The sequence below is a fragment of the Podarcis raffonei genome, chromosome 6, assembly GCF_027172205.1.
Source record: "Podarcis raffonei isolate rPodRaf1 chromosome 6, rPodRaf1.pri, whole genome shotgun sequence".
Classification (NCBI taxonomy): Eukaryota; Metazoa; Chordata; class Lepidosauria; order Squamata; family Lacertidae; genus Podarcis; species Podarcis raffonei.
This window is the reverse complement of record NC_070607.1, coordinates 95,669,426-95,682,161: the sequence shown is the minus strand read 5'-3', so window position 1 is coordinate 95,682,161 and position 12,736 is coordinate 95,669,426. Positions and strand designations below refer to the sequence as shown.

At 47.1% G+C, this 12,736-nt stretch overlaps 1 protein-coding gene across 1 annotated transcript in view; it reads left to right on the top strand.

Annotated features, from left to right (window-relative positions):
• ANGPT4 (angiopoietin 4) overlaps nucleotides 1-12,396 on the top strand; it is a 46,145-nt gene extending 33,749 nt beyond the window's left edge. Inside the window, exons 4-9 of the mRNA XM_053394628.1 lie at nucleotides 466-698; nucleotides 1,952-2,067; nucleotides 3,176-3,277; nucleotides 4,430-4,596; nucleotides 9,280-9,413; nucleotides 10,898-12,396. Coding sequence (XP_053250603.1) covers nucleotides 466-698; nucleotides 1,952-2,067; nucleotides 3,176-3,277; nucleotides 4,430-4,596; nucleotides 9,280-9,413; nucleotides 10,898-11,070 — 925 coding nt within the window. The 3' untranslated portion in view covers nucleotides 11,071-12,396. The remainder of the gene's footprint in view (nucleotides 1-465; nucleotides 699-1,951; nucleotides 2,068-3,175; nucleotides 3,278-4,429; nucleotides 4,597-9,279; nucleotides 9,414-10,897) is intronic.
• Nucleotides 12,397-12,736: the final 340 nt, after the last annotated feature.

Below are 12,736 nucleotides of genomic sequence, written 5' to 3'. Positions count from 1 at the left end.
CACATGACCCGGAAGCTGTACGCCGGCTCCCTTGGCCAATAAAGCGAGATGAGCACCACAACCCCAGAGTCGGCCACGACTGGACCTCATGGTCAGGGGTCCCTTTACCTTTATATACTGTCCCAAAATGCCTTTTTTTTTTTTACACAGCCACCACATGTGGTAAAAATTGCCATCCTTATCTAAACATTTGCAGCATTTTTTTCTTCTAATCCTGTACATTATTGCCTGCTTGGTTGGGGTGAGGAAACCAAACTAAATTTCCAACTATCTTTACACCTAAAACATCCTGGTGAATCCCATAGATGAACTCTGTGGATGTGACTGTGCGGCCCTCAAGGCAGGTGCCTGCTTTTTAAGCTGACCGCCTTCTGAAAAGTGTCTCTTGCCAGCTCTTTGCAAATCCACCAGCCATCCGCCCTGCAGTTCTGTTGCCCTCATTCCCTCTCCTTCCTCCCTTGGCAGTATTTTGGAGACCCGAGTCCTGCAGATGGAGACGAAGCACCTGATGGAGCTGGAAGGGATCCGGACGGAGAAGGAGGAGCTGCAGCAGCTGGTGATCCGCCAGAGCGACACCATCGAGGTCTTGGAGAAGTCTCTCCATGCCGCCAGCGGCAACACCAGTCTGCTCCAACAACAGCAGCTGCAGCTTTTGGAGTCGGTTCAGAATTTGGTCCAGCTGGTCTCCCAAGGCAAAGGTGAGCTCAGAGCCACCAAAATAAATCACGCTTTATCTCAAATGAGGCAGCTTCCAAGCCTCTGCTGCTTGAGAGCTCCGGATGATATGCATGCTAGCCAGAGGTCCACCGCAGACGGAGATAGCTCAACAGTTCGCAGTCTTCTTACGCCTTTTTCTGAACTCTCCTGGCTGCTTACACAGATCCCACCTGCCGGCAGCCTCTCTCCCTGTTCCTCCTTCCTAGTCTCCCCTTCCAAAATGAACTTTCCTTTCCTTAGCAGAGTCGCACCTTTTTGCCAATGTTCCATCATCAGGACTTTCCCCTCTGGACTGCTTGATTTGTGAACATTCCTTTACATCAGAGCAGCCGAGCCAATGGGAAGATGGGGTGGGAGGAAGCCTCCAGCGATGCTCTGTGTCATTTGAAAGTTCAGATGTGCAGGAGAATAGCGCACAAGGCCAATTTGGCGCAACTTACAGCAAAGAGTGGAAGTGTTCCATCGTGGGGGATGCTTTTGAAAAACTTAAAATTCTACGTTGCTTTCTATATATTAAAGCAATATTTTGTTAGAAGCCGCCCAGAGTGGCTGGGGAAGCCCAGCCAGATGGGCAGGGTATAAATAAATTATTATTATTATTATTATTATTATTATTATTATTATTATTAGTGTAGCAACTTTTCGATCTCAGTGCTTTTACACCATGTCTTCCCATCCCCACCGGCAATAAACTCAGGTCAGATCCACAACATCCTTTGATGAACATCCAATGCACCTGGCTTTCCCCCAAAGGATTCTGGGAACTATAGTTTCCCTGCACGGTGCAACACTTCACAGCACCCTTAATAAGCTACGGTTCACAGAACTCCTTGGGGGAAGTTGTGCGCTTTAAATATGCATTAGGTGTTTCTTAAATGCATGGTGTGGATCTGCCCAAAATATTACTGGAAGGATGAGGATCCTCCAGGTGCTGTTGAACTACAACTCCCGTCATCCCTAACCATTGGTCATGCTGGCTGCATCTGGAGACTCACAGATTCCCCATTCTGGTCTTACTGCATCTTTAGCTTGGATTGATGAAGAAAGAACAAGGCAGGAGTTAGTAAATATAATCGCAGTTTTCCCCAAGCAAATTTTAAATAGGGATTTTATTCACATTTCAAATAGGGAAATTTGCTTGAGACTGGGAGCTCACTGTCACTGTATCCATGCCCCAAAATGCTTATTTAATTTGGAGAGGCCAACTCTTTAGCATTTTACTTTCTCTTGCTAGTTCCTCCAAAGAAAGAAGACCGGCTGTTCCAGGACTGCGCAGAAATCCGCCAATCTGGAGTTAATCTCAGTGGGGTTTACACCCTCCATATCAACAATCTGACTGAACCCAAGAAGGTCAGTGAAACCACAAGAGCCTATGAATGGAGGAAGGGAGAAAGATCATTACTCAATTTGTACAGCTAAAAAAAAGCACCTTGGTTCTCCTACCGTCGGTGCTTCTAAAGGAATCTGACCCTGTTAAGTTGTGGGTGAACATATCAGACGAAACAGCGATTCTTCAAACAGCTCTTGTTTATTCACAGGCCAGAACTGAACTGAAGGGTTCAGCCACCCTTCTTATATAGAGCTCCACTACAACGCAACAGTAACCACTTTCTGTAACTATCCAATCACTGCATGTCACTTTCAATCCCTTATTTGCATATGTGGACCTGAGTGAAAACTATCTACAGTATCCCCCTGCTGGCCCAGGGTGAGAACTTCAGTACATAACAGACCCTCTCTAAGGCTGTCTGGAAAACGCCCTGGTCCAGAAACAGGTTCTGCAAAGGCCCAATGTTGCCCAAACTTGGGTTTCCAGCTGTTGTTGGACTACAAATCCCATCATCCTTGACCGCTGGTCCAGCTAGCTAGGGATGATGGGAGTTGTAGTCCAAAAGCAGCTGGAGACCCAAGTTTGAGAAACATTGGCAGCTAAGCAAAAGAGGGGCAGGGAGATTTTATTCAAATGGATTGCCTTTCTGCGCTTGGTTCTGGTGGCTAGATTTTGCTCTGGGCTGGGGAACATTCATAGGTTCAAGGGGAAAATTGGCAGGACCTGGAAGGAGCTCTGGAACACAGGAAGTTTCCTTACAACTTCTATATAGACCATTGGCCTATATAGTTCAGTACCGTCTACACTGATGGGCAGCGCCGGAGCAGGGACCGAGCAACAGGAGCTCACCCTGTCGCGGGGATTCGAACCACCGACCTTCCGATCGGCAAGTCCATGGCTCTGTGGTTTAACCCACAGTGCCACCCGCACTATGCACAAGCAAATTGTTCATTCCAAGCCAGGTTCAGTGCTCCACAGTTCTACAACAGTTTCCAGCATTGTTTATTTTTTTAAAAAAAGTCCTTATGGCGTCTGCAAAGATCAGATTCTTCCGATATCCGTAGGCTCAGCTGTGTTTCTGCCTCTTGCTCCTTCCATCTGAGCATCCTCTGCTTTCTTCCTTTACAGACCTATTGCGATATGGAGACGGACGGAGGTGGCTGGACGGTGATCCAGTACAGAGTCAATGGCAGCGTCAGCTTCCAAAAGAGCTGGAAAGAATACAAACAGGTCTGATTCTGCCTTGGACTTGTCATCCTCACTCCGTCAGATCTTTTCGATGAAAAGTAGAAAGAGCGGAGACCACATAGCAATCACCACGGGGCCAATAGCAGCCCACGGCTTTGCTGACCCCTATTTTGCTGACCCACTGGCTTCCTGAGGCCATGCGTCAATGTGCATAATTTTATGCAGAGGAAACTTGCTTGCCACAGTTTGGTCAGTTGCACAATCTTCTCTCCCAAATCAAGCAGGGGGGAACCATAAACCAGGACTCTGCACAGCACTGATTGGCCAGGCAGCGTGAAGTCACCAACCCACTTTGCTCTCCCTCCCCAATCATGGTTTCAGTGTCCAAAAATTTATTCAGTAGTGATGGATTCAAGGAAGGGGGCAAATGTGCATTCTACTGAATAAATTACTTTAAACGTAAAAAAGCAAGAGACAGCTGATCTGAAGCCGGGCAGTACATAACTTCTTCTCCATGTTACACAAAGTAATAAGAGGGAATCGGAAGGTTGGAGTCAACTAGATTACTCTCAGAGTAGACCCAGTGAAATGAATGGACTATTCATGTCTATTAATGAGTCTCCTCTGAATTATTATTATTATTATTATTATTATTATTATTATTATTATTATTATATTATAACTAACATTGGATACAACCAGTAGTGTTGGAAATGACCACAGAGTTAATCTCACCTTTCCTACCATGCACCCCCCCCCCCGAAAAATATGTGCCATCTGATTTTTACAAGACATTGCGGTGTGGAGCGCTCCTGTTCAGGGTTCCAGCCAGCCAGCTGTGATCCTCTTGCAAAATACTCCATTCCGTTCTGTTCCTCTTCCCAGTTTTCTGTCCCTTTCTCCAGAGACTCAGCACGCTGTTGCTCTTCATTTGTCTGTTTTTTGGGAGGAAGGTTGCCTAAATATTTTTTTTCTCTAAATGATGTTTGTACATCTACAGACCTTGGAGTTCTCCTGACCATGCTGATCCCATTTCTTCTCTCTCTCTCTCCCCATCGTGGTCCCATTTCGACCGCATTCCTTTCAGCCCTCACCGGCTGATTTCAATATTCAAGGAAGGGACAGCCTCTCAGCTGATATATGAAGAACTTAATTGAGCAACCCACTTAGTGCTTTGTGTTTTGCCTCTCCCAGGGTTTTGGGGATCCAGCAGGAGAATACTGGCTGGGGAATGAGGCAGTCCACCTCCTGACCAACCAGGGAGCCTATTCTTTGAGGGTCGAACTCCTGGACTGGGAAGGCAACCGCGCATACGCCCACTATGAAAAGTTCCAGCTGGGAAGCGAGCGTCAGCGATATAGGTAATATACGGTCTTTGCCAACTCTATGCAAACAGCGTGGTAGGTGTTTATCGGCAGGGTTCAAATCCCCACTAAGCTGTGGAGCTCACCTTGGGCCATTCGCCATCTCTTAGCCTAACCTACCTCACAGGGTTGCTGTGAGGTTGAAATGTGGGGGGGGGGGAGAGAACCACGCACACCACAGTGTCCCTGTTTTCCAGAGACAGTCCCGGATTTACAGAAGCCATCCCGGTTTTCTGATCTGACCCCAGAATGTCCCGCTTTTCCTTAGGACATTCCTGTTTTCATTGGAGAAATGTTGGAGAGTTTGGTAAAGGAAAAGGGACCCCTGACCATTAGGTCCAGTCGTGGCCGACTCTGGGGTTGAGGCACTCATCTAGCTTTACTGGCCGAGGGAGCCGGCGTACAGCTTCCGGGTCATGTGGCCAGCATGATTAAGCCGCTTCTGGCGAACCAGAGCAGCGCATGGAAATGCCGTTTACCTTCCCGCCGGAGTGGTACCTATTTATCTACTTGCACTTTGACGTGCTTTTAAACTGCTAGGTTGGCAGGAGCAGGGACCGAGCAACGGGAGCTCACCCCGTGACGGGGATTTGAACCGCCGACCTTCTGATCGGCAAGCCCTAAGCTCTGTGGTTTAGACCACAGCGCCACCCGCGTCCCTGGAGAGTTTGGTAGGACATCCCTATTTTCATCAGAGATATCTTGGGGGGTATGAAGTTATCCGACCCCCAAACCATCTGAAGGCAGTGCTGTACAGTGGTTCCACTGGTTGCGAATGGGATCCATTCTGGAGGCCCATTCGCAACATGAAAAGAGTGCAACCCACACGCAGGTTGCGATTCGCTGCTTCTGTGCATGCGCATGATGCCATTTTGTGCTTCTGTGCATGCACAAGCGGCGAAACCCGGAAGTAACCCTTTCCAGTACTTCCGGGTCACTGCGGGACGTAACCTGAAAGAACATAACATGAAGCGGACGTAACATGAGTTATGACTGTATAGGGACGTTTTTTAATGTTTTAATGTGGGTTTTATGTGGATTGGAAGCCACTGTGGAAACTGTGAGAATGATCAAGAACATACCAGAGACTGCATCCTATTCAACTTAGTGGGACTCAGTTCTGAGTGTTTAAGACTGACCAATTTTAACCCCATTACGTAGGAGTAAACTCCATTGAATACAGTGGGACTTCCTTCTGAGTAAACAGTGTAAGGCTCCATTTAATAAGCACTCCCTGTGTTTTCTAATAAATGGCTGGCTGCAGAAGCAAGGCAGTGAAAGAATTTAAAGTCGATTGGTGACATTGTCTTTCAAAATGATAGGATGGGCTTTTTAACCCAGCTTCACTATCTCCTTCGTTTAGTGCAGGACTTTTATTTCCAGGATAAACAGGAGTCTGTTTTTGCACCTACAAACACACAGCACTTCTAATTGTTCTCTGGGACGTGGAGGGGAGGAAAAAGGAAACGCAGGATGTTTTGGGATCAAATCAGAAACGGGGACTGAAATATACTCGGAGTCGAGAGTGGATTTCATGCTCTTTATTCAGCTGAGGAGGAATGGAAATTCCCCAGAATGTCTGCTTTATATACATTATTTACACAATGGGCCCCTTGTGATTGGCTAATTCCGGGATTCACCTGTTGGCCAATCAGGTTGCGGATTCACTTCTACCTGGAGCTGGATTGGGTGGCTCCTGTGGACCAATCAGATTGCTGAATTCTGGATCCTATTGTTCTAGGACCAATCAGACTGCTGCATTTTGGATCTTATTCAACTCAGTACATAACAGGGATGTACTGTAATTCTGTAATTCCTGGACTGTCCCTGGAAAATTGGGATGCTTGGAGGCTATGAGATCACCTTCATTTTAGAGCTAATCCCTGTCTGGAATCTCACCTCCTAAACCACTGAGCTCCATGCAGATTCCACCCGGGGTTTTTTCATACGTGCTTCAAGCACCAAATCAGCCAAAGCCACCCAAATGAAAATGCTTGTTCTGGCCAGCTTAGAAGGAGATTTGAACCTGCTCTGATAAAAGGCGAAGGGGCTTGGACAAGTTGTTCCGAGAGTGCTTTGCCCTGGAGGTCAGCCACCCAGCAAATCATCAGCCCCGGGTGCAAGGACCGTCTCCTGTGGGTTTAATGGGGAATCTGAACCCATCTCAGGTGGCCTCTTGTGAGAGAACTTTGCCACCTAGCAAATCTCCAGCTCTGTTTGTGTCTTCACCTCCGCTTTCCTTGGGAACTGCCCTTCCAAGAGCAGAGTGTGCCAAGCCTCCTTTAACTTTGTGGTATTTGTGGATGTGACTAAGGGTTTCTGGCGAGCATCTGTTTCTCAGAGAACATGGTGCTCTTTCAGGGTGTCCTCCTTGCCCTCTGCTCACCAGGCAAGGGCACCTCTGCTTCTCTCATTTCATCTGCTTTTGATCTGCTGAGGTATTTGTGGAATTCCAAAAACATCATCATCATCATCATCATCATCTCTCTCTCTCTCTCTCTCTCTCTCTCTCTCTCTCTCTCTCTCTCTCTCATTTTTATTTATTCTCCATTTAATAATATACATTCACATCATCATTATCCACTTTACCTCCCTGGCTCTTTAGAGCCTATTGACTTCCTTCCCTCCCGCCTCATGGCTTTCAAAATTAACCTTTATATCATTGCATTTTGTACGTTTCCCAATTCCAATTACACTCGTTACAAAATAGCTCAAAATTTAAATAAATATAGAAAGGGAGAACACTTCTCATTACAAGTCTTTAGATAACCCTGCTAGTGATGTAAATTGCTTACAATAATCTTTCAAATATTGTATAAATTTACTCCAGTCCTTTTGGAATACTGTACTTGGTCATGCTGGTTTCGGATTTTCCCTGTCAGTTTCGCCAGTTCCGCAAAGTCCCATCATTTTCATCTTCTCTTCTTCTTTCATTGGTACTTCTTGTTGTTACTATTTTGGGGCTAAAAAAATTCTTGCCGCAGTTGTTGCATACATAAACAGTCTTTTATCTTCCCTTCGTATCTCTTTGCACACTATACTCAATAAAAAAGGCTTCTGGTTTTTGAACAAAAGTATTTTTAAATATTTTCTTTAACTTGTTATATACGATTTCCCAGAAAGCCTTTACCTCTTTACAAGTCCACCACATGTGGTGGAAGATACCCTCCCTTTTTTTACATTTCCAACACTCATTGGTTCTTGTCTTGTACATTTTAGTAAGTTTAAAAGGTAAAGGGACCCCTGACCATTAGGTCCAGTCGTGACCAGCTCTGGGGTGGTTATTATTATTATTATTATTATTATTATTATTACTCCACCCATCTGACTGGATTTCTCCAGCCACTCTGGGCGGCTCCCAACAGAATTAAAAGCACAATAAAATATCAAACATTAAAAACTTCCCTAAACAGGGCTGCCTTTACATGTCTTCTAAAAATAAGATAGTTGTTTATTTCCTTGACATCTGGTGGGAGGGCGTTCCACAGGGCAGGCGCCACCACCAAGAAGGCCCTCTGCCTGGTTCCCTTTAACCTCGCTTCTCACAGTGAGGGAACCACCAGCAGGCCCTCAGTGCTGGACCTCTGTGTCCAGGCAGAATGATGGGGGTGGAGACTCTCCTTCAGGTATACTGGCCTGAGGCCATTTAGGGCTTTAAAGGTCAGCACCAACACTTTGAATTGTGCTTGGAAACGTCCTGGGAGCCAATGAAGTCTTTCAGGACCGGTGTTTTATGGTCTCAGCGGCTGCTCCCAGTCACCAGTCTAGCTGCCGCATTCTGGATTAGTTGCAGTTTCCGGGTCACCTTCAAAAAATATCTATCACCAGCCCTGCACACAAAGAAATACAATCCTGGAGCCCCAACCTCTGCCAGTACGGTGTAGTGGTTAAGAGCAGTGGGCTCGTAATCTGGTGAATCGGGTTCGCTTCCCCGCTCCTGTGTCCAAGAAGGACACTGACAAACTGGAACGTGTCCAGAGGAGGGCAACCAAAATGGTCAAAGGCCTGGAAACGATGCCTTATGAGGAACAGCTAAGGGAGCTGGGCATGTTTAGCCTGGAGAAGAGGAGGTTAAGGGGTGATATGATAGCCATGTTCAAATATATAAAAGGATGTCATATAGTAGAGGGAGAAAGGTTGTTTTCTGCTGCTCCAGAGAAGCAGACACGGAGCAATGGATCCAAACTACAAGAAAGAAGATTCCACCTAAACATTAGGAAGAACTTCCTGACAGTAAGAGCTGTTCGACAGTGGAATTTGCTGCCAAGGAGTGTGGTGGAGTCTCCTTCTTTGGAGGTCTTTAAGCAGAGGCTTGACAACCATATGTCAGGAGTGCTCTGATGGTGTTTCCTGCTTGGCAGGGGGTTGGACTTGATGGCCCTTGTGGTCTCTTCCAACTCTAGGATTCTATGATTCGTCCACATGCAGCTGCTGGGTGACCTTGGACTAGTCACACTTCTTTGAAGTCTCTCAGCCCCTCTCACCTCACAGAGTGTTTGTTGTGGGGGAGGAAGTGAAAGGAGAATGTTAGCCACTTTGAGACTCCTTCAGGTAGTGATAAAGTGGGATATCAAATCCAAACTCCTCCCCCTCCCTCCTCCCTTCTCCCGCCTCCCTCCTCCCTGCTGCAACTTGTAGGGGATTTCGTTCTTTCTCATCATGATGCCTTCTGTTCCGCAGGCTTTTCTTGAGAGGCTACAAAGGCAGTGCTGGGCAGCAGAGCGGCTTGCCTCTCCAAGGGGCGGGCTTCAGCACGCGAGACGCTGACAATGACAACTGCCGGAACTGCAAGTGCGCCCAGATGCTTTCTGGCGGTGAGCCGGCCTTTGTGCACCCTGTCTGGGAAGGAAGGGAGGAGAGAGCGAGGGGTCAAGTGAGAATCCAAGAGCTTTGAATCTTGAGTTTCTCTTTTTCCAGACTCCACATTTCCAAATCAGTTTGCATACACACATATATAATGCACCAGCATTTCAGCACAAAATTCTCATCCTATAAACATTTGCATGTAATTTCCCCTGCTATACACATTTTTGCAGAGCACCTAACCCTAATAGAATGCCTTTTCATGTTTTTTCCGCTAATGTATACAATTTTATGCACACTTTCCTCCGTTTTTGTACACATTGCTTGGCCAGAGAGCTATGTTGTAAAATTGGGGAAAGCAGAGATTTTTTAAGGATGGCTGCATTTCCGTTCTCATATTGCTTCAAAAAGTGTAAATTTCTCTTCAAACTAAAACTCCACTAAAAGCCTACAAGCTTTGCCATCTTAAAGCAGTTTGAGTTTTTAAGCACTCTGTACACGTTTGTCTTCTGCTTAAGCGTTTGGACAGCAGTGGTTCACAAACTTTTAGGGGGCCGCTGCTCCCTTGGTTCTATAAACTCATCCCCAGTGCCCCCCACCCTATAAAACATGGTTTGCATGAATAGTGATTTGCAAGAGCCACTGAGGAAGGCAATAACACAATAAAATTCAAAACAGTAGCCTACAGGGCCGCCTCTCCTGGTATGTCCCATGGAGGACCTAATGGTCTTGAAACAAAAACATCTTGGAGATCCTGGGCCACAGGGAGGTTAGGCTGGCCTCGACCAGAGCCAGGGCTTTTTCAGCCGTGGCTCCGATCTGGTGGAACGCTCTGTCACAAGAGACAAGGGCCCTGCGGGACTTGACATCTTTCCGCAGGGTCTGCAAGACGGAGCTGTTCCACCAGGCCTTTGGCCAAGGCACAGTCTGACCCCCTCCTTTGGTAATCCTCACAGAACTCTAGCCCAATGGTTGCCATTAATTTGATTCTGAATTGATTTTAGAATGCTGTGTTTACTTTTACTGTTGATAGCCGCTCTGAGCCCAGCTTCAGCTGGGGAGGGCGGGATATAAATAAAATTTTATTATCAATTAATTAATTAATTAATTAATTGCACATTTATTCAGAATCCAATTAAAACTATTTAGTTCAATTATTCCAACAAAATTGATGGGCTTGGTCCAGCGATACCAGCTTTTCAAAGGTGGATAGTCATCTCCACTTCCAGCGATGCCCCGCTTGCCTCTTATTGCCCCCCTAGCAGGGGTACCAACTTGAAAAAAAATATTGGGGGTGCCAGGTAAGCCCCACCTTGTATAAATAACCACACACATGGCAATGCCCATCAACTTTTTGGGGGTGTCCCACTCAGTTATTTTATGGGGGGGCGAAGGGACCTCGGCCGCTATGAGTTGAATCCCACCACGGCCAGGGGATGGTAGCACCTACTTTGGGGCACTGATCTACGGTTTGCTTTTCCTGATGCATGTTCAGGTTGGTGGTTTGATGCCTGCGGACTGTCGAATCTGAACGGCATCTACTACCCGGCAAAGCACAATATCCGGAAGCTGAACGGGATCCGATGGCACTACTTCCAGGGACCGGGCTACTCGCTCAAGGGCACGAGGATGATGATCCGGCCTTCGGGCAGCCCTGAAGGAGCATAGCGGAGAGACACCAAGCAGGGCTGCAGTTTCTGTGAGCCAGGGAGAGCAAACCTTGGCACAGGTAACAGGAACTGCCTTCTGGTTTGGACAGGTGGCAGGTGCAGAGAGACTCCCTGAAAAAGAGGCCCTCGCGAATAGGAATTCATGGCTGCGGTCGGACGCAAACAGCACCAGCTTTCTCTTTCTCCTCCCAGATGGTGCAGGAAGCTGTCTTTTGTGGGCTTTTGGACTTCCAAGAAAATGTACGGCGAACTATTCTGTATGTTAAAGGCTGACTCTGCCCGTGAAAAGTGTGTCACACTATCCGGCTCGTTTGGGGGCAGGGGGCGAGCTTGTTGGGTAAATGCAGAAAAATCTGGTCAGATTTATATTATGTTGTTGTTGTTTAGTCGTTTAGTCGTGTCCGACTCTTCGTGACCTCCTGGACCAGAGCACGCCAGGCACTCCACTCTTCCACTGCCTCCCGCAGTTTGGTCAAACTCATGCTGGTAGCTTCGAAAGCACTATCCAACCATCTCATCCACTGTCGTCCCCTTCTCCTTGTGCCCTCCATCTTTCCCAACATCAGGGTCTTTTCCAGGGAGTCTTCTCATGAGGTGGCCAAAGTCTTGGAGCCTCAGCTTCAGGATCTGTCCTTCCAGTGAGCACTCAGGGCTGGTTTCCTTCAGAATGGAGAGGTTTGATCTTCTTGCAGTCCATGGGACTCTCAAGAGTCCCCTCCAGCACCAGAATTCAAAAGCATCCATTCTTTGGCCATCAGCCTTTATATTATTTATATTATGCTTCAGGCTTTATTTGGCTAAAGACACACATGATCCTGCCTGTGTTGGACACTGGTTCTGCAGAGATTGGTGGGAGTTCAGAAACATCTGGATTGCCAAAGGTTTTCCCCATCCCTGATTTAATATAAGACAGGGTCATGCTCTGAAGATGAAGCTGAGTTCCCTTCCTTTGCTTCACATAAACACAAATAGGCTCAGAGACCCCACAATTTGGAGCCTCGGTGCCATGAATGGACTAAGCTGCCCTCTGCTGGCACAGTCTGGGTTGCAACATCCTTGCAAGAGACTGTGAAGCGTTTCTGCTGTGGTTTATGGGGGGGGGGTCAAACTGGCCATTTTCAACCCCTTGCTTCAGCGATGGCTGGATAAGCTGGTCTTTTCTCCACGTTGAACTGGTCAGCAAGGCTAGCCCAAGATGGGAAAATCAAAAGGACCCTCTCTCCTTATTAGGCACCAGGGGGAATCAAGTCTCCAACGAACCCTCCTGGCAAAAGGCTCAATAAAATCTCACCTCGCCTTAGCAGTTCTGTTTCAAAACATTTTGAACCAACTGTGCGAAAGGCAGCTTTTACTGTGCTCTACCTGCAGGATATGTCTGCCATTTACTTGTGGAACAGCTTCTTTGGAGAAAAGGTGGCACAACACCCCAAATCCTCCAGCCTCGAAAGCTGAGATTTCCCCCTTCTACCTGCCCTGTATTTATCCCTACAAGCCCTGCTTGAGGGCCAAAGCATGACAGCTGCCGGGCAAATAATGTTGGTGAACATTCCGTGACGTGCAGCAACTCCGCCGATAGCGAAGTGGCCATTTTTCGCTTGCAATATACCGTATTGGCCCGAATATAAGCTGCACCCGAATACAGTATAAGCCGCACTTCTAAAATT